The sequence below is a fragment of the Ptychodera flava genome, chromosome 2 (genome assembly GCF_041260155.1).
Source record: "Ptychodera flava strain L36383 chromosome 2, AS_Pfla_20210202, whole genome shotgun sequence".
In the NCBI taxonomy this organism is placed as follows: Eukaryota; Metazoa; Hemichordata; class Enteropneusta; family Ptychoderidae; genus Ptychodera; species Ptychodera flava.
Window position 1 is genome coordinate 37,435,664 of NC_091929.1, and position 21,742 is coordinate 37,457,405.

A 21,742-nucleotide genomic window follows, 5' to 3' on the forward strand; every position below is an offset into this window, starting at 1 on the left:
CTGCGTTATGCCGATGTTGATAAGCAGATAAACAAACAAAAAAACCAAATTAATAAAGAAAAATAAAACCAATCATTTTGAACCAAACAGTAGGTATTATCTATCTATCTATCTATCTATCTATCTATCTATCTATCTATCTATCTATCTATCTATCTATCTATCTATCTATCTATCTATCTATCTATCTATCTACCATCCATCCATCCATCAATCTTTGTATGTTATATATATATATATATATATATATATATATATATATATATATATATATATATATTATGTGTGTGTGTGTGTGTGTGTGTGTGTGTGTGTGTGTGTGTGTGCCAATACATTCATACATTCAATAGTATGTAAATTTACACGAGAGAGAGAGAGAGAGAGAGAGAGAGAGAGAGAGAGAGAGAGAGAGAGAGAGAGAGAGAGAGAGATTAATTGAATAAACAAATTCGACTGTGGATATTTGCATTATGAATAGTAAAGAGGATAGTTGACCTGACCTGCCCCAGCCTTGTCACTTTCACATACTTTCGACAACAAAGCCTGTGAAGGGCGTCGCATCACGGTCAGCTTCGGTTGCTTCTCGGACTGTACACATTATATTGCATCGCTGGTGTCTTCCGTTTGTCCTCATTTGAATTCACACCGTGTCTGAGGTAAGTGAGGCTGCGCTCTATCATTTGTGAGAGGGTTTGGTGTCGCGTAGGCCCTCCGTGGGTCTCTGCAGCTTGGTTACGTAAACTGCGAGAACGTTAATACAGATGTCATTGATTAGGGCTGTGTGCATGCGACCACACAATCAATGTCAACCCTTTTGCTTCAAATCCTTAACCTTTAGGCTTCATCTCGTCTTGGTAATCTCCGACAGCGTAAACAAGCTCCCTCTATCATTCTGTTTAATTTTATCCAATTGTGTGTCTCATACTATACCTCGCTATTTCTTATTTCTTAGACAACACGAAAAATTATTTTATGTCAGATGGTCTAGTCGGGGATATTAGCATAAATTATTCCAATGCTATCGAACGCCTTCGATTGAACACTCGCTCAGAAGCAGATCACGTAATCATACAGCGTGGATTTTCACTGTCAAAATGACTACCCCCCGTTTTCCTTTTCGTCGGATACCCTAAACTCTGAATGAGATTGCCTATTAAAGCACAGACCAAGAGGGTCTATGCCCGAACTAAAGCTATAACATGAAATTGCGTGCAGGCGCGTGTTCTGATAGACACGATTCTGACTGCCGTCTAGTCAGCGACATACTACACATTGCAATCTCCCAAGTAAGTCCCATTTGATGATGTAGGATGTTTACCAGTATCGATAGTGTCTTGCCTCAGACTTATCGTCCAAACGAGAGTCAGTACCCCAAACCTACTCTCGAAAAATGACCGCTGTTCTCTACGCAGCTGCAGAACCCACACGTACGCTCCACTGCGTACGCTATGGTCTGGCTCAGCCAGGCCCATATAATAGGCCAAGGCCATAGAGAAAACTGCCGGCCGAGCCAGTGTTCTGCCACCATCATATGAGTCATACATATGCATCTTCGGCAAATATTACACAAATCTAAAGGGCCCATTCCATAACTCCTCAATGAAGGCATATGGACGATTTTTGAAACAAAAGCATCGTGTTTGTACCTTTCAAAGATCGTCCATTCTCATGAATCTAGTAAAATGCAACTATTGCAGAACTAAGATGGAAATTGGTATATAGCTAGCAATGGTAAGATAGTTGGCAATTGGGAATTAGAGATGGCAGGCAGGATAGGTGGTGGAGCACAGGGCTAAATAGCTCAGAGCACGAGAGAGTAACACTGCGTACAGTTATGCGGTCATTCTGTACATTTGTTACTGAATCAATTTTTATGTTCAAAACTCTTTACGTTATATGTAAATTTGTATTGTTCTCATTTGTATACAATTAAACACTATGTGGGTTATATACAAAGAAACTATTATTCGACTGAATTGTTTAAAAGAAAAGTTTGATGTGGCTTAAATCTGACCCAATAAAGAATTTTGACGATAAAAATTAGTAAAATAATAAATAGACAGACGTAACCCCGTATACAGTATCGCAGGAGGGGTTGTGAGGGAGTCTAAATCTATAAATTTAGCAGCTTTAGCTTTTACTTTAGTACTAAGTGCCTACCACTTTGTGGTATGACTGACGACAAACAACTTTCGTTTATAAATATCACATTTCGGCCCAGGAGGATAGCTATATAGAAGGCTTTTCTAATCTCGTATAATTCGCAGTTTCTGAAGTTCGGGTTTCAGCAAGGTTTCAACAGCATTTGTTACGTTCTGTGATATGTAGAAGACCTTGAAAAGGTTTGAATTGACTCCACTAATCCAGTTTTCTTCGAGAGTGTCCCACAGTGCCGATCATAGCGGTTTAGGTCACCTTGGTGACACGACGAGACGCGTATCAGCCGATTGACTTTTCACCGTCTCGCGCCTCGAATTACAATTTTAAACTTTTACTTACATGTAAAATTTCCTCATAAACTTTAAACTATTCCCTTTTATGATTTAGAAAAAACCTTGGGTCATTGCGCTAAATGTGAATTATAAAACATATTTACTAGAAATTGCCGATGTTTGCATTCAAAATGGCAAAATGGCGCGGGCTCTCGGTTTGAGAAAAATCCGTTTTCGACGTTCCAGACCAGAATTTCAATATACTGTTATGATATAATAGCAATAAATCACACCCAGCGACGGTATACCACTCGATTTTGACCAGTTCATATATGCACTCGCTATCGCTCGTGCATATGTCGTGAACCGGTCAAAATCTCGTGGTATACCATCGCTGGGTGTGCTTTATTGCTTAACTATATTATAAGTATTAAATATTGTATTAGTCAGAATATGTGCATGTCCCCCGTCGGTCGGCACCTAGGTCGGCGTACCATATTCTCCCTAACCAACGAAGGAGGGTCACTGTCCTAAGAAATCATTGGCTGCATGCCAAAGTTGGTCTCCGGGATGCATTTTGCAAACTCGATTGCGTTAGTGTTTCTCTGTCGTTAAATGCCCCTCAATAATAATTTATTTTTTTTGCCACATAGCACGGTGACGGTAAAACTTGAAGTTTGTGAGTGAATACGTTGCGATGTTTGACGATATGTATCCTTTCGAGATCTGCGCGTTACGTCCTTCATAGCAGTGCCTCATAAAAAATCTTAACATATCATTCCCTAACAAACGGCTAATATACAACTCAAAACAAGCTATATGAGACACTATATCGTATGTATGAAGTAACCTTATACTCTATATGTAAACCCCTCTTGCCTTTGTACTCCTATGACATATGGCGAAGAAAAGACGGCATCTCACGGTGTTAGCCTCTCATTCAGCTATTTTTTCTTATTTTGATTGACAACTCCCCATTCTAAAATCATTGAAAATTGACTAAAATACTCAAACAGAATAGCATTTTACTTTTTTTTGCAAAGTGTACTCCTTCGAGTTAAAGCTGCCCGTATATATATTGATTCAAAGTTCAAAGTTCAATGTATTTCGGTACAGGGCCTCGGCCCACCGTACATCTTAGTTACAAAATATACACAAAAGGAGATGGTGGTAGATTTAGAGTGTCCTTTGAGTGCACACAGTGTTTTAAGTATTCTTTTGTCCCAAGAACTATTTCAGCCTATAATTTTAGATAAAGCAGGGCAAGTTCAAGCAAGTATGTTTTTGTTACGTTTTATGTCTGTGTGTGAACGCGCTTGACTTTCTATTGTTTGTTGCTGGATTGTTTTGAAGCAGACATTGTAATATCTTGGCGGAGATTAATTAATAATAATATTGTATTGTATTTTATTGTATTGCATTGTCAGACGAAAATCCGTTAAAAATAGAACTCTTTTCGTCATTGAATGGCGCGGTCTATCGATTTTTAATGCAAAATTTTCTAAAATTACCTGTGTAAAATATGCAATTTAGTCATTCTAAATCCCAACGTTGTCGTGGTGAAAATAGTTCCGGGTCACTTTCAAACTGATGAATATGCGGCCTGCTACGTCATCAAAATGTAACCATTGACTCCCAATTGGGTGCAACGATCGATATATGAGGCGTGTAATAATGCTTACATTTCACCACGTTTCGTTCCAATTCATCCATGGTTAACTACCTATCATTGCATCTGTCTTTTAGGCACAGGCCGCATCCTTCGAGATGGTCAATGAAGACGGAAGTGACGTCATTCACGGCTACGGAAGCAGAGCTCCGGCCATACTTGGTGCGTGTCAGATGACCGTGGGCGGCCTAATGATAACTCTAGGAGTCGTCACCGTCATAATACAGTCGGCTTTTTACGTAGCCGGGGCGCCATTTTGGGTTGGACTTTATGTAAGTTGCAAGACAGGGCGGTATTTTCTTTCCAACTTTTCATTTAGTTCAATATGTAATACTAAAATAAGGCTCATAATTTTCAGCATTGTATTTTTCCTAAATTTATCTCGAGTAATACTCTGTCTTCTTGACAGAAATGCATCGTGCAATCACAACTATTGCTATCGGCCCTCTTTCAAAATGTCACTTTGTGGGCATGCAGAGACTTGACGTCACACCTCAGGAGGAATATTCGGCAGAAGAATTAAATCAGTCCAAAATATTAGTGGTTTTGTTTTACTTCAGACTTTGCAATTTTTCATACACGAATATGGTGCAGCGACTTTGATGCATATCTGACGCTACATCGGTTCAATAGCTTGGCGTGATTGTCTGTTCGTTATAGACGGTGACACTGTACGTGGTTTCTTCAAAAAATATGAAATGTAAAGGCAAAAACGAAATGTGTTATCACGTGAAAGTGTAATGATAAGTCGATTCGCAAATGAAACAAATCATGTAAACAGAATTGCCTAAATGATCCAATGGTAGGGATACTGCTCGTGTACATGGCAAACAAATTCCCCTGCTGTTAAATTCATAAATTCCCTTAATAATCCTGGTGTTCCGGAAGTTTCATGCATATCTGACTTGTGTAGACACAAAATCAAAACGGACATTGTCAACTATTATATCTAGGCCTACACCATGCTCACATGGGAAAGTCTCATTCGGGAAGTCTAATATTGGTTTCGAATGATAGTTCTCTGAAGTGTTGGTCAGCTAAGGTTTACCGCCAAAGGTCAGCATCTTTTCTACAAACCAGCACGCAAATAGTAATCCTGCTGGTTTGAATGAAAACTTCAGTCGTATGAGGGCGCTACGGGACCCCAGAAATCACGGAGCGCTGTCATACGATTGCATCTCCGAGTCTACCTGTTGATAATCTTCCCAAACAAAGACTTTGTTGTCAACAGATAAATTCCCTTGGTCTGAATGTTGGTAATAAGGTAATGGCTTAATCAAACTGAATGATACGACAATTTTCATCTGAACAGACCGTAAACCCTAACTTGGAGTTTCGCGTGACGATACAGTTGTCTTTGAGAGGGGTTGTTCTGTGATCGTTGTCCCGAACTAGTCGATCACAAGACGTATATCTTCTACTGATCCAGTGTAAAGCGTCATAACCCTTCCAATGAACTGCAAAATGACATGACCGAATGACTGATTTCGGTATCAAGGATAAAATTTGATAGAGGGCTGTGCAGTGTACTATCTCGCGTGTACAATGTTCTGTTGTACTGTCGGCAACCTATCTATATTAGAAATGGTGGCTATAGTAAGGAATTACACATTGAAAAATTCAAACTTTTCTAAATAATCCATTTTGTCTTTTTCAATACGCAAGAGTTTACATATAACAATATTTGGCAATGTGTGTAAAATTAATTCCTGTTTGTTTTTTGCAATTCTAGTTTATTGTGACAGGGGTGTTCGGTATTCTTTCATCTTCCAGGAAAGCTAGAAACATCGTAAGTATAATAATTTTCCTACATTGTTTAATTCAAAACGATCAAAAAATCAAATGCTACGGATGACGGTGGCGGTAGAGATTTCAGAACGAGGCAGCACTGCATTCACTGAAAGCCGACTTGTTGATCGCTTCGATCTCGCCCATTGGCTGATGCTGTACCGTATAATGCGAATTGTACCAATCTTATGTGTATCCGCGTCACGTGTTGGCGTCCGCGGTCAAAAATACAGAGCATTTTATATCGCTCGTAAAATAGTGTCTTAATACAACAAATAAAGGCCTAGATCGGAACAACCTCACGTTTTATGACTGAATGGCTTGAACATTTCGATGGCTGTAATGCAAAAAGAGCAGTCAGAAACGATGCGGGATAGGAGGCAAGCCTTTTTAATACAATAAGAAGTTTGAGACTTGAAAGTTTTTCTACATCGACATCTTTGTACTTCTGTCAATACTGACATATTCTGCCAATCGAGAACACTGCAATATTCCCAATTTTTTTAATGCGATTTATGAATACATCGAATGTCATTGAAGTATTAGCAAGAAACCTTTTTCAAGTACTTCTCCTCTGTCTCATATCTGTCTGTCTGTCTGTCTGTCTGTCTGTCTGTCTATCGACTCTGCTCTTGCCCGTCCCTGACATTGTCTGTTACGGTTTCTATGTACTTACCGCTTCTTACATCTCTGTCTGTCTGTATGTATGTCTGTCTGACTGTCTGTCTGACTGTCTGTCACCTCCTTAATTGTTATCTCGTTCCCCTAACCTCCCAAACGCACCAGCACCTATAGCATTATTCTCTTTTTCCATTCCTGTATTTTAGCTTTCATACACTTGTTCGGTCTGTAAAGGCGGGCTTTGGCCTCAGAGCCTGTCAACATTGTAATGAAGTAGTTTAACATCCAACACCGTGACTTTGTGTCTATTTGTATAAATAGGATTATTCTTATATGTGGCCAACATTTGCCATGTCCTAGGTAAAGGTGAATCTCCGTAAAACTTTGAAAGGAGTAAAAATGAATGTCTGATGGTAAATAAAATAACATTTTTGGCGGGAAAGCGTAAGATTATTATCATAAATGATTTTCTCTGCAGATCGTTGTGTTCATGGTGTTGTCTATCCTGGCAGCAATATTGGCCGGGGTGTTCATCATCGCCTACCTTATCGCTATCACCCTTGAGGGCCTCTTCGTCGACAGTATCGAGGAATGCTACTTCGGCACATGGTCTAACGAAAAATGCGATGGTCTGACGGTAATTTCTACACGTCTGTCTATCTTATTGTAAACCTGTGCTTCTGTGCGCATTTGTGCGTTTAACAGTAATGTATAATTTTTTATGGGTAAAATGTACGCACGTAGTTCTTATGCGTGACAGTATGTATGTATGTATGTATGTTGTATGTATGTATGTATGTATGTATGTATGTATGTATGTATGTATGTATGTATGTATGTATGTATGTATGTATGTATGTATGTATGTATGTATGTATGTATGTATGTATGTATGTATGTAGTATGTATGTATGTATGTATGTTGTATGTATGTATGTATGTATGTATGTATGTATGTATGTATGTATGTATGTATGTATGTATGTATGTATGTATGTATGTATGTCTTATACGTGCGTATAAAGCATACAAATATGTGTACAGATCATGTACAAATGTACAGAGGTGTAGACTTTCTAGAAATGGAATGTAAGTTTAAGTACTTAGGTTTAATCGTCTAGGTGTAGAGTATGTACTTTTGCATGTTTTTTTAAAATTAAGTTGAAGAATATATTTGTCAATTTTATCGCAGTTTTGGCCAAATTTTTGCTCAGTGGTCCTATCTTGATGATCATTACTCACCACTAGTGAAATTGTGTTTTTTTTACCATGCGATGTCATGGGATATATATTAGGGCTCGAAATTAACTTTTTACCCTGTTGTTCACTTGGGCTTACCATTTTCTGAAGTTGGTAGCCCAGTGACAATGGCTGGTAGTCCATGAATATTTTAGTTTAGGGATACTGTACTCGTCCGAGTATAAGCCCCGGTTCAGCAACACAAAATAGCAGTAAAACTAGGGGCTTCAACTCGAGAAACCGCATGTTATGTGTCACGAACGCTTAATTTATGCTAATTTATGTACATTTTAACACTTTCTATCACTTTCAAAATCGGCTTATACATCCAAAGAAATTGTAACTTGAGTAAAGAAAAAAACAGAAAAAAATATTCTCATGATCTTTATGAACTGGCATGCCTTGTTACACCCGAGTCTCTCTATACAGAACGTAATACATTGATACTGATCGACAACCATAGATAAAAGACAGCGAAACTCGGCCAAGCTTAACTGACACAGTGTTTTACATTACTATTTAAAATCAAACTGATTACACAATCTCTTGATACAGAAGTGACAGTCTTGTGAAATTTCAGAATCAAAACCCAAAAAGTTGACACAAGTACGTCTTGTATGCTGCCTATCAACAGCATACCGGTAGTGTGAACTGGCATGCAAAGACTGCACATTCAAGTATCAAACGCTCTGCATCTTATGAAAACAACAACATAGCAGTGAAAATTGTAATAGTCACCAGAAAAAAATTCACAGATGAAAGGATAATTGCTTCAAACGCATGAAACTCCAAGTTGACTGCATTTAGCTCGTCCGAAAGTGACAGACATCGCACGCCAAGTATTTCATGTTCCAGGCTTTGGTAGTCCATATGGGCTACCATTTCATTGACTTTGGTAGCCCTAGGGAAAAGTTGGTAGTCTGTGGACGCGGGACTGCCGCTAATTTCGAGCCCTGTATGTTCATAATTAAGTTGTATTAAAGTAGACCCGATACAATGATTGCATGAATTAAATCCATCCAGGTCAGCTGTAGGGAAGACGTTCCTTGGACCTATACAAACCGCGTTCCAACTTCATTTTAAAGGATACTTTCTAGTTGTTTGTACAGCTGGGTTTCGCGGAAACCGTAATTTGCAAAGTCAGTCTAACAACGGAAACGCCTAATCAATGACACTGAACTATCCCTTGTCTTTCAGAGGCGCAATAGGATTGTGAACGGGGTTCTGGTTATTCTGGCTGTTATCGAGTGTGTCATCGCCATCATATCATCCGTGATCTGCTGTAAGAGCGTCTGTACTTGTTGTGGTGGTGAGCCTGAGATGATAGTCGTAAGTTGTCTTTCTTTACTCTCAGAGAATTTCAGAGAAAGATAAAATCACTTTTATACAAATAATATAAACAAAACTTCGACTATTTTCTGCGGAAGAAGTAAATAGTCTTTTTTGGTAAAGTTTTATACTAGTCCTTGGTACGAAACGTTACTTGAGAGCCTGGGTGTGAAAATATAATAATTTTTCAATCAGTATGGAAATTGTGTACGTTGATACGTATCAAACACATGCTCACTACGCATCTGACAGATGTAACAACAATTGACGACAGTGAAGATACTATGGCAATGGTGATGGCTTTATTAATTTCAAGACTGATCAAATTGTTTGATTTTTTCATTGCTCACAACAAATATATACGAGTAATATTCTTCTCTCTTTTTGTAGGTGTACTCGCCTGATAAGGAAGGAAAATAATAAGTGTAAAAGTTAACGGTTGAACAAAATGTAAGTGCTGTTTTTAGTGTAAACACGTTGATTACTTTAACCGTCGTTGAGGGGCTTGCTTCTAATTTAAAGGCATACAGTCACCTGTAATCTAAATATGCCCATGTATGGTCAAAGGGGCGTTCCTTTATATTCAAAATGCCCATGTGAGGGCGCTGTTTTTAAAAAGTTGACACCCGCTTAAAATAAAAATAATAAAATGTAAAAATGTAATTTCATCCACATGACGAGCTCTTTACAAAGCTCTGTACACCATTAGATTTGTGTGTGTGTGTCTCTGTCTCTCTCTCTCTGTCAGACATTACGGTTCTCTGAAGGTTTGTAACATTCTATGGAAGACCCAGAATGAACAACTACTTTAAGCTCTTACTTCAAAATATATTGTGAAAGAGGCGTTTCTTACAAAACTAAATTCATGCGAATTTGGTAACTCAGTTCTACTGCACATGAACACCAAGATATCACAGCTTCAACGACAATTATTTGTCGAATTCAAGAAGAATCGGCGAGAAACAACGTGAAAATGACGGCATCTGAAAATCTGTCATTTCAAATAGATTTCAAAATAGTTTCATAACTCTGTCTTAAACATAACATGTCAACATTTTTGAAATAGTACACTTTACGTCATCGGAAGCAGACTTAAGATAGTATGCGCCTAGAAAGTGAAAGACTTAGAATTTTGCTCAAACAGTCCTTAATGAAACTTTCAACCTTTCTCTTACCGAATCAAGAACAAAATCAGGAGTCACAGTACAAATTTAGAGAAATAGATTAGGCCTACCTAAAATTTACCAATATCTGAAATTCAAAATGGCCGCCATCCCTGTGTGTACTCTATGGGGAAAATAAAATTTTCGAAAATAAAATTTTCGATTTTCGAAAAACTAAGAAGTTTTTTTTCTCGAAGAACTTTAAAATGAGCCCCCACAAGTGGTAGATCAGAAGAGAATTGTAAAAGTTTTAGAGTCTGAATATCTGTCCCAGAGGTGCATTCTACCGTAAATACAGAGACATCGCTCTCTGACATTATTCGTGCAGAGTTTTCATTTAAAATTTTCTGTAAAAATGTATGAACGATTGAGGAAATTAGTGTGTTGACACGCATTTAAATATGTAATCAGTTATCAGAATCTTCTGTATTTTCATTGCCATTTTAATCTTTAGAATTCATTTCTAGTCGTAAATGCACCGACAAACAATATTTAACAAACGTAAAGGGATACAGTCGTCGGAACTGCGCTCAAAGGTCGTATGGGACCCATCCATCAAATGTGAACACTGTATCCAATGTACGATGGTGATTGATGAAAGTTAAAACATGTCTGTCATAATCTACATCGTATAATTTAAATGTTGCAGCTATGATGATGGGGTGCATCTAGATATCGTGCACAAAATACATTGTTTGTAAATAAGAAACTCGCACAGGCGCAGTTTCGAGGATGGTTTCCCTTTAATACAAAAACACAATATAAGATTAACCAGAGCGCTAGTTTCAAGATATCTGCAGGTGCAACCGATAAGTTTATTACAACATATTCAACAAGTCAGAGATTATTGAGTAAGACAACGCGTCATATCTAACCAGTCTAATATCTTCTTCTTTCAGAATCAGACTTGATGAGCTATATCATGCCGTGTGGGCATGCAATTTCTGATACCAGAAGTGTTCGTATTGCGAGCGGACGAATGGATTTTTGAGCGTTGCTATACATGCGCAAGTGGCTAGGAAACCAGCCTTATATGACCTTGGAATTCTGACAAAATCTTTGCCTTATACACAAAAGTGGACATTGATATACTGACACCCCCCTGACGAAATGGTAGATTCCTCATGGCTGTGAGTGTGTGAGGCGTCATTGACACATACACAGCCACAATGTAATTTGGCAATATCGTGCAATGGAGCATGCTGCCTGATACGTTTCAACTTTTGTACATCATTATTTAATACACAACTACAAAGCAATAAAGAATATTCTACAGCTTTTTTACCTTGAATTACATTGTTTAAAGTTTATTTCACTAATATTTTATTGCCACCACAAGGTCATAAATGGTCGCTTTTACTTTGTATGGTATATTTATAAAATGATTGATAATCAAATTGATAACCGATTAAGTTTAACTTTTGAAAAACGAAATAACAAAAGCTTGTTTTCTTTTCTTTTAATTATAAATATAATGTAATTTCTTAGTTTATTTGAAGAGATAGCAGGGATTTTCAACTTCTCATGTTGATGATATGGTTAGATTTTGAAGAAATAGAAACACTCAGTACGCAGCGCATTAAGTGTTTGGTATTTTTCGATTTAAAGGGATACGGTCGTCGGAACTGCGCTCAAAGGTCGTATGGGACCCATACGACCAATGGCAACACTGTATCCAAGGTATGATGGTGATTGATGAAAGTTAAAACATGTCTTTCATAATCTACATCGTATAATTTAAATGTTGCAGCTATGATGATGAGGTGCATCTACAGATATCGTGCACGAAATACATTGTTTGTAAAGAAGAAACTCGCGCAGGCGCAGTTCCGACGACTGTTTCCCTTTGAGTGAATAGATTATTAATCAGACGAACTGGTATCATTGCCGTATTAACATTTAAAATTTTCCTGATACACAAATTTTTGATAAATGGCAGCCTTTTGTAAAATAGTAATTGTCACAATGAACTAACATTGGACGGAAATAAAGTATTAAGACAAAGACGGTTGTTTCAATTTTGTCAACTTGATTTTCTTTGTTTTGAAATGTACAGTCGTTTGTGAAATTGACTTCGGAGTTTTGTTATACTTCCTTAAGTATGCCGAAATGCAGGGTACTGGTCAAGCGAGAACAGAGCGTAAATTGTTGACAAATAAACAGTTCTTTTACATGTTCCATGATGCAGTGCGCTACGCTATACAAAGCGTACGTTTCTCATAGAACATTTTAGTCGTACGGTAAACGCAGGGTATGTTTCTCAGAGAACACTATGGCAGGTCACACCCTGACCTACATTTTCGTCGACGACGGATACAAAACACACTAGGCATTTTTGCAGTGCAAAATTGTGTCATTCTTGCATAACAAATCGTTGTACAACACAAAACTCAGTATGTTTTCGTTGTTTTAAGTCTGTATACGATGTTCGATACAGACGCAGCAATGCATTATGGGATATTAACCGGGAAAAGGTCTATTCTGTTCCAGACCAATTTGTCAACGATAACAACAGACACACACACAGGTTTTGTCGACAAGTTGAACACCGCGACATGATTCAAGTGTATGAAACAAATCTGTTTTGTACAAAACTGAACAAAATATTGTGAAAACAATTACAGCGAATGAAGTAAATCAAAAAGCGATGAATTTTATCTTCATGGACACAATTCAATTGGTAGTTTATTCAGTATTTGCTGCTCAAATTTTGCAATCTTTCTTTCTTCCCGCACTTACATCGATCTGCCGAACTTTCTTGCCCGGTGTCATTCAAAATTCACATTTTCCCGCCCAAAGCGTTGTTTGCTGTGCAGTGACTCAAGATATGGAAAGTGAATGGCTTTTGACCTCTTCCCTCACCGTCAGGTCATAACCCCTCTGATCCCCGGAGGACGTCAAGTTGTGTCTGTTTCCAGAGCAACAGTTTTAAAATACATCAGTTATGTAATTCAATAAAGTTGTTTGGCTACGAAGTGGTGAGAGCGGGGTTAAACTCTTGCTCCTTTAACCCTCAAGAGGGCGTAAAGCGGGTCCGCTTTCTTAATAGCCGCGCCGTTTCAGGAATGTAACATGAGGCCCTTTACATAATTTGTCTTCAATCGCTGGGTTCATATTACATAAGGCATTGTTGTTTTGTCCCGACACTCGTTCTAGGTCTACACGCTGAGGTATTTTAGTTTCCTCTCAGTGGCTTGGTTCAGATTCGCTCAAGGAATCCAGGTAGGTTTCTAGTTTGTGAGGTGACACCGTGTGCTGTTACCGACAGCAATGCGTACGAATAGTTCAACTGTCACTTTAACTTTTAGTTCCGACCATCCTGTCAGCTTTGTTTCGTCACACATAACGTACACATTCCCGCCAAGGCAATGCTTATTTATCGCCATGGAAGCCAGTCTCGGTAGATCTGAGGCTCGCTTCAAACTAACCCTCGAAAGCAAAGTTTAACTTCGAGTCAACCGTTATATTACGGATTGAATTTATCAAATTTTTGAAGTGATTTCTTCTTTTATGTCGCAAACGAGAAATTCTTTTGAGATGCCTCCAGCTCTCGACTTTATATTCTTTTTATAGATCTGCCACATGGCTGCCTTGTCGACTTTATTGATGAGGTTCACCAGAAATAATGCAATCGAACCATGCTCATGAGAGCTAGGCACGTAGGCCAGACTTCAGTCGACACAACCCTACATCGATGACATTTCAGTCACACTCAAATAAAATCTCAGATAAAATTGAATAGATAATAATTAACAGACGGCGATATTATTTCTTTAAAGTGCATGATGAATATTCGAAATTGGTCCCCCCGAGCGATATTCCTACACATATGTCAGCCTGTCGATTTCTTTGTCCACTTGCCCATCCGTCTATCCATCGATAGATCTGCTTTCTATCAGTATCTGTTTCTCCTTCAACTTTTTCGCTTACATATTAAAGGCTGTCTAAACTCTAAAATATAACACAATTACTTTGAAAGCAATAGATGGTATATTAGCAAATATCGACTACACCATAGACGTCTCTACTGTCTATGAATAAACCAGTAATGCAATACTTTGTTTTGTATGACGAGGTGACTGTACTTTTAGATAATTGAACTCAGCAGTCCAATTTATGACAATGATGTTCTCATGGACCGAGCCAAGCACGCGTTAAGCTGTAGCAACAAACGAAAAATTGGCAAAAAAGCAAACAAAAATGGCGGCATCTGTCGCTCAAAATCGATTCCTTGGTGATAACAAATCGCAGAAGTCGCCAATTAATGTTCTGGTGTAAAGTTTCCGAAGTTCACATCCTTTGTGACGTCAGATCCGGTTCAGTCTTCAGGAGTAAAACTTTGTACTTTGTAGTTACACTCGGGCCAGCAGACTGCCCCTTCAAGGAAATGGCTTGAAGTAAAATCGTCGGAGAAGTTCGTCTTTTTAACCCTTTGAGCGCTGTAATCTTTCCAACCAAAATTTTAAAGCAACATTTTACCAATCTTTATAAATATTTTTGCATTTGTTTTGATAATTTTGGAGCAAATGTACATCACATAATTGGCAACACTTTTTAATCAAAATTTTGGCAAAAATTTGATTAAATTTTTAATAGGATATATTTTGTAAAGGCGACAAAAACTGACTTTTTCACTCTGACGGTTAACTCAATTCACGTTTGTACTTGGTTCAACCATGTTGAGTCTGCCTTTTTCCTTTACGTCACAGCTGCCCTTTTCACACCAGTGACAATAAATCTCTCTGAAATGTAGTCTCCGCGTTTCTTATATTTCTCTTAGAGGCTTGCTAGTCGTCAAGATGGCAAGTGAAGACGATGAAGCGCCGAGGAAGGACAGCATGCGAAGATTAGCAGCGTTATTCGCTATATCTCATGTACTACTCGGGTTGCTATGCATTATAATGGGCATTGTGGCTATCGCATTTCGATGTGCATATCACAACGGTGGTGCGCCCATTTGGATGGGACTCCTGGTAAGTTGAGTTGCTAGATATCATGATACTATGCTTAGGCAGTCCCCCTCCCTCCTCGCCCTCCTCGCCTCTCTCTCTCTCTCTCTCTCTCTCTCTCTCTCTCTCTCTCTCTCTCCCTCTCTCTCTCTCTCTCTCCCCTTCATTGTATTACTGAAGTTGTATAACTGGAGTTAGTGATTTTGTCCAAAAATACGAAGGAAATGTCTGTGGGACAAACTACCTTGTCTCTCATAAGGCATATGTATATTTTCAGTTTCTTGGTACTAGAGTATTTGGATTACTGTACGCAATGAAGAAAACAAGATGTAAGGTGAAGTATCTCTGTCACTGTCTGTCTGTCTGTCTGTCTGTCTGTCTATGTATGTATGTATGTATCTGTCTGTCTGTCTGTCTGTGTATGTATGTATGTATGTATGTATGTATGTATGTATGTATGTATGTATGTATGTATGTATGTATGTATGTATGTATGTATGTATGTATGTATGTATGTATGTATGTATGTATGTATGTATGTATGTATGTATGTGTTTCGTACATGTATGTAAATTAAAGATGGATGGATGGATGGATGGATGGATGGATGGATGAATATGTATAAACGTACATGTGTGCGCATGTGTGCGTGGGTCTGCGTTTCAACCATAGAAGACCTGCGGTTTGTCTTTACAGAAAGTGTATACATGTAACCGGTCGATAGGTTATCATTACAGCTGAATATATCACAACATGTGTTCAACATGTTTTCCTTTTAGACGCTGTCCTTTATGATAATGTCAATAGTATCGGCTGTCTTCAGCTTGCTGTTGTTTCTTTTTATGCTGTATGCGCTACTTCAAGAGGATTACTTTGTCCATCGTACCAAAGATTGTCGTCTGCTTTCTGCAACATGTGTGGACATTGTGGTAAGAACTATTTGCTACAGCTGTTCTAATATCGTTGATAGAATTTCCCATTTCGAAGAGCTTCGATTCACGTTGTCTTCTTTCTCAAAAACATGCTCTTAAGTACTTATCAACTTACGACTATGTGTTTGAGAAAGAAGTAACACACGTGGTCACAATGAAATGAAAGAGATACGCTGCTGAAGAGATGTGTCCCACATTACCCCGTGGGATGCAGATAGTCCATGTTGTGTAAATGTGTTTATACATCGCAAGCTGGACATAAAAGAGATCGCTGCATATGAGACAGACAGATGACATAAAACAGACCGAAAATATAGAATGGTAAACACTGTGTCCATGCCATGAGATATGACCATACATTGTATGTAATCAATTCTCTGTATATTCACAAACAATCATACAGAGAGACACTGTGACAGATACAAAGACCAACCAGCAAAACAAACAAAACAACAAACAAACAAGAGAAGCTGGCGGTCTGCGCAACAGGACTAATTTTGCACAAGAAATTATAATTACCAAATTCTCAGACTTTCTTCTGTAATTAATTACCACGGTACAATTTTAGTGGCATATAGTATGCAGTAAAGGCACGGAACGGAGTTCTGAAAAAGTTAGATGTCTCTTTCCAAAATTCAAGGTTGTAAGCGCTCTGGAACTGAAAGATTCCAAGTTGAACTTGAAAATTTGCTCAAACTCCTCCCAAAGAAAATTTATAATGAGACTCTTCAAAAATTTGGAATCAAAATCATGGTTCATATGTCATCGTGAAAATTCTGTTACGAGAGACTTGAAAATCGATAATTTTGAAGAATTAGATTTTCGAATTATACAAATACTAGGAGGCAAACAATTTGAAGGTACTTACTCCAATAACTCTATGATATATCCACGCAAGTTGCTTATCAGCAAAATTTTGTAAAAAAAAACTGTCTCCAGCTAATTCTACTAAGATGATATATGATATCAATCGCGATAACTACAACATGAAGACTTAAAACGGAAGCACAGCAATTTGATTTCACGAATTAAATTTTACGACAGCTTCGATATATAAAGACTGCCCTCCTCTAATATGATTTTATGACATATTGTTTTTTTGTCAGAGGCGGAACAAGATCGTTGATGGCGTCGTCATGTTGTTGGCTGCTATCGAAGGCATCGTTGCTGTTCTCGGCTCTGTGGTCGGCTGTGTCGACACATGTTCTTGTTGCCAAGAGCAACCAGAAGCTAAAACGGTACTGACTTCTTAGACAGTTATCTAAACGTAAAGGGAGAATAGCTTTAACTATTGATAATATTTTCATTATTTTGTCTGCAAAATAAGTAATTTTCTCTCCCACAATGTGTTTTGAACTTCATAAAAAGTATTATTCTTACAAACACGTACAAAACTCTTTGTGTATGTGTTTGCGATGAATTCTATTCTGGACTAGAATCCAGTTGTTGACGTCGATCTATGGATATTTCACAATGTCATTATTGTGTAGATAAGTTTAACACGAAGCATTTTAAATAATTTGGTATGAGATAAAGAAAAAAAAACCTTCTTAAAAGAATTGGTATTGATGGTATTTTATTGTGTACCCTCTAACCTACATTGAAATACCCCATCCAAGAAAATTCTCTCTGATAGAAGGGATCATGGTTAATTACATTTGTAAAACTTAGCGGACGATATTCATTGCGTTTCACTTCAAACTACCCCCTCCCATAAACGATGGTTTGGAGATGAGGAATTCCCATTTTGTTTGTACGAATTTGCGTATGATAAACTATAGAGTCCCTATCTCTTCCAATGCAACGTGTTTCATTAGGCATGCGCGCTTTGAAAGTTTCTATGGTTTCTTATAAGGGTGTATTTTCCCGTTTCCGTTTTTCAGACACACGTTGCCACCGAAGAGGGCGGACAGGTACGTGACAGCTCACAGGGAACTCAGTCTTCGATGTTTTCTTGCCATGTGTTTGATTTTTGTTTGTTTACGAATACAGTAAATAACAATATAGCTGAAAACATGAAAATGTCTTTTCGTCTGCACGAAGTAAAGTAGTAAATAAAACAAAAAATATAATGTTAAGTGTGAGTGCTGTTTTGGCTTTCATTTTACATTTGATGTTTTATTTATTGCTTTATTCCGAAACGATCCCACAAACATCTTCATGTTTCAGCTATATTGTTATTTACTCTATTTATCTATTTGTACACAAACAAAAATAAAGCAAGCACGCAAACTAACAAACAAACAAACACCGGAGACTGAGTTCCCTGTGGTTAGTTCGGGTGAATATAGCACAGATGACTGTTATACGATGTGCAAACGTTGAACTGACAACGCGGCTGTCATGCATAAAACTATGTCATCTTTATCACTGTCACTTGTTACAAATTGTTACCTGACCGTAATTTCTTGTAAACCTCCAAAATACCAACATTAAAATCAGCGATAACTTTCGTATTACTTTTACCTTACTATCACACCGATAAAGACACTCATCATATATTGAGTTCTTGCTTACTATGTCTTTGATGTCTCGTTGTCTGTATTTTTCTACAGATCGAAGAATCATAAAGAAGCATTTGGTTTTGTTTTTAATACAGCATAGCGTAGTTCAGCTATAAAATTATAAGTTGAAAGACAACGCTACAACTTAGAGAGATGGTGAATGAACTACGATTCGTCCGTTACGATAATCAGCAGTTTTACAGAAATGTGTTTATTTCTAATGATGTAATATTTATTTGTGTATGATATAGACTAACGTAGTGGACAGAGTTGTGAATTTTTATTGTTTTTGAGCGATCTAAACAACGCTGTGATCGTCAGTTTTACTCTAAATGTTCTCAAGTTGGGTTTTATGACTACGTCAATATTTATCACACTCTTTCAGTGAGACACAAATGATGTACGCGAGTTCGTTACACCCTGTACGTATTACATTACATAAAGCGTTACTGTACCCATACATGTAGCAGTGATTTGCAGACTTTGAAAAAAACCCTGCAAAAACACAACTCATTCTGTGTGGACACTCCTAAGGTACATCATAAAACGTGTGTGACACTTTTATTTCTGGATATTTTTACTTCTCTACTGTCGGACGGTTTAATCAGAAATGTATTGCATAGAAGGTGTTCGCTTGTTTGCGTTCGCGTTCATGATTATGATGATGATGATTTATTTACTATTCTCGATAACACCATACGTTTTGACTCGCAATGCTGTAACAATCAAATGAAAATGTTGGATTTGTAAACTCGTGAAATTATAGAACCGAATTAAGAGTTAAGTCGAACACTATAATACTAGTTATTCAAAACACGCTTGCTTTGACTTCCTCTATGTACGTCTTTTAAAGAATAAACGAACTCACAATGAATTTCTCGTTGTTGTACTTTTGGGATTATTTCCAGCTTCGTCCTGTTATAACGAACCATACCAACAGCATGCTATTTACAGTGCCTGTGTTCACTTAACGAGACTAGACCTCTTTAAATGCTCTGATTAGAGAATATTCTGATGTGTTATAGGACATTCAATTGTTCATCTGAATTTACAACTGTCGGGAAAGAGGCCCGGAAGTAGCGCCCTCTATCAGACGGTGCAAGCTTGCTACAAGGTGGAAATTAACGATGTTTCCTCACGTTTTCTTGGTAACATGGACATCTGGAAAACCATGGAGAATTACTATTTCTGTTGATGGAGTGGTTGATTTGCACTGGTAACAATGTTGGTATCATGCACATTTGTGCATTTTCCAATGAAAGATACTGAGCTATGGTGGCCAATGCTACAACGTCGGTACGAATGTATTGAAATACCCTTCAAATCTCGTTCTCATATCTTGATCGTCTGATCCATGCGAACCACTTTAGACTTTCCTGACTTTCCCTGCGATAAAAATTCCTCAATGGTATCTCGCATGCTGGCGATCTTCGCAAAAATCGCATTGTCTTGTGATATTAAACGATTATGAAATCAAAATGACAGCATAGCCATCTAAATGTCGATACAGAATGGTTTGAAATTAGTTAATAGCTTCTCTTTGAGGCCAGGTTTTACAGTTGTTCCTGTTTTTTTTTGCGAACGCCAGAAACTGGCAAGCGACATTTCGTATCGTTTTCGAAATGCGAATGCCGAGTGCAAATTATGGGTTGAAAAGTACTAGTACTTATCAGTGACACAAGGAAATATGTTTCAAACAATAGTATACCATGTGATGCCATTACATCAACACGATCACTGATTACGCACGAAGGAAAATTGTATCGTGGAATATTTACAAGGTAAAGTGGAGAACGGGCTATGTGCAGCATGCAGAGGACTAATTCTACTCAGACTGGCCCGAGTCGCCTGGCTTTTATCGGCAGCAAGTTACTGACTGTGGGCACAGTCACTTTGTGATCTATTCCGCCCTCGGACTATGCGCCCCATAGACGTGTGTACATATGCCTGGTTTTTCTCAGGCATATTTACACACGTCTACGGGGCGCATAGTCCGAGAGCGGAATAGATCACAGGGGACTGTGCTGTGGGCCAACGCGTTCACCCCACGATCTACGCAACAGCCTACCACTAACGTGACAGTCTACTGAAGTTTAGACCTTAAGTTTATTGTTTTGATATTTATATGCCCGCAGACTTGGAGCAAAACATATGCTAGAATTCTTCGGTAATTTTACTACCACTTGCACTTTACGATGCTGAAATTAGACTCGGTTTCGGATTCGGTTTCGGATTCAGTTTCGGATTCGGTTTCGGATTCGAGTGACTGAAAGAAATTTTATATTTTCAGCTGATTTAGTTATACTGTGGAATACTTTATTTTCACTTGGAATTTATTTTCATTACTTTCGCTGGACCTGTTTTTCTGCTACAATAAAATCCAATCAGACTAGACAAAGTGAAAATAAGACAGTGAAACAATGAAAATCTGTTTTCAGCTAAAATAAATTCCAGTGAAAATGAAAGTCTTCAGTACTTTCGTATGAAAAAATAAATACTTGTCGTCAAGAACAAGGTTTTACTGGATTACCTATCGGCATATGTAGTATATATTTTCAAGCATAAATTGTGTGCATATAGTCACACAATCAAATGGTTAAAAAAATAAAAATTACAGAAAACTTTGATACACTTTAATTCGAAATTGAAAGGAAGTGTCGAGCAAGGACGACATTTTACAAAAACATTTATACTTTAATTTGTTCATATGTCACAACGTGTGTCACATGGTATAACCCTAATGTGCTGTATTACTTTGCTGTTTTGGTTGATGTTGTTCTGCATAGATTTCATTTTGAATGTACCATACCAAACCTGGACTAAACTATCAGTTAATATGTTGTATAATAAAGAATATAAGCAACCGTTACTGCAGTAAGATTATTAATGAATGACAAGGTGTCGAGCGATTAAGTTTGTGTAAAAGTAGCATTAGAAGTATTCCTAGATCCTAGCCAACCAAGGTTTTCAAAGACTCCATTATCCAAACAGAGAGAAATTATGAAATACAATAAATTTAACTGCTGGGGGTGTCAGGAGGGGTGCCCACCACTCACAGACCCAGAAAATTTTGAATATTGTAAATTAGAATGGAGTCTTGTGGACACATTGGAGTT

The 21,742-nt window shown here is 37.9% G+C and overlaps 2 protein-coding genes across 3 annotated transcripts; both read left to right on the forward strand.

Moving 5' to 3' along the window:
- Positions 1-507: 507 nt before the first annotated feature.
- LOC139120264 (membrane-spanning 4-domains subfamily A member 12-like) lies at positions 508-12,247 on the forward strand. 2 transcript variants are annotated; one of them, XM_070684530.1, is made up of 7 exons: positions 508-656; positions 4,179-4,373; positions 5,834-5,890; positions 6,989-7,147; positions 8,947-9,078; positions 9,469-9,528; positions 11,141-12,247. In XM_070684530.1, the coding sequence occupies exons 2-6, from the start codon at positions 4,200-4,202 to the stop codon at positions 9,496-9,498; spliced, it is 552 nt and encodes a 183-aa protein (XP_070540631.1). In that variant the 5' UTR covers positions 508-656; positions 4,179-4,199; the 3' UTR covers positions 9,499-9,528; positions 11,141-12,247. The 2 variants fall into 2 exon arrangements, with proteins under 2 accessions (XP_070540631.1, XP_070540642.1); XM_070684541.1 differs by lacking the exon at positions 11,141-12,247 and having other exon boundaries at positions 518-656; positions 4,185-4,373; positions 9,469-9,619.
- A 1,090-nt stretch (positions 12,248-13,337) lies between these two features.
- On the forward strand, positions 13,338-19,500 carry LOC139120269 (uncharacterized). Its single transcript, XM_070684553.1, has 7 exons — positions 13,338-13,463; positions 15,022-15,214; positions 15,468-15,524; positions 15,970-16,119; positions 17,229-17,360; positions 18,006-18,035; positions 18,678-19,500. The coding sequence occupies exons 2-7, from the start codon at positions 15,041-15,043 to the stop codon at positions 18,690-18,692; spliced, it is 558 nt and encodes a 185-aa protein (XP_070540654.1). The 5' UTR covers positions 13,338-13,463; positions 15,022-15,040; the 3' UTR covers positions 18,693-19,500.
- Positions 19,501-21,742: the final 2,242 nt, after the last annotated feature.

What these genes read in the sequence shown, in the direction of transcription:
- LOC139120264 (XM_070684530.1), top strand. Translation starts at nt 4,200, where the DNA reads ATGGTCAATGAAGACGGAAGTGACGTCATTCACGGCTACGGAAGCAGA. An exon ending in CCAGGAAAGCTAGAAACATC is followed by an intron (nt 5,891 to 6,988) that starts GTAAGTATAATA and finishes TTTTCTCTGCAG; the next exon opens with ATCGTTGTGTTCATGGTGTT. An exon ending in GTGAGCCTGAGATGATAGTC is followed by an intron (nt 9,079 to 9,468) that starts GTAAGTTGTCTT and finishes CTCTTTTTGTAG; the next exon opens with GTGTACTCGCCTGATAAGGA.
- LOC139120269 (XM_070684553.1), top strand. Translation starts at nt 15,041, where the DNA reads ATGGCAAGTGAAGACGATGAAGCGCCGAGGAAGGACAGCATGCGAAGA. An exon ending in CAACATGTGTGGACATTGTG is followed by an intron (nt 16,120 to 17,228) that starts GTAAGAACTATT and finishes TTTTTTTGTCAG; the next exon opens with AGGCGGAACAAGATCGTTGA. An exon ending in AGCAACCAGAAGCTAAAACG is followed by an intron (nt 17,361 to 18,005) that starts GTACTGACTTCT and finishes TCCGTTTTTCAG; the next exon opens with ACACACGTTGCCACCGAAGA.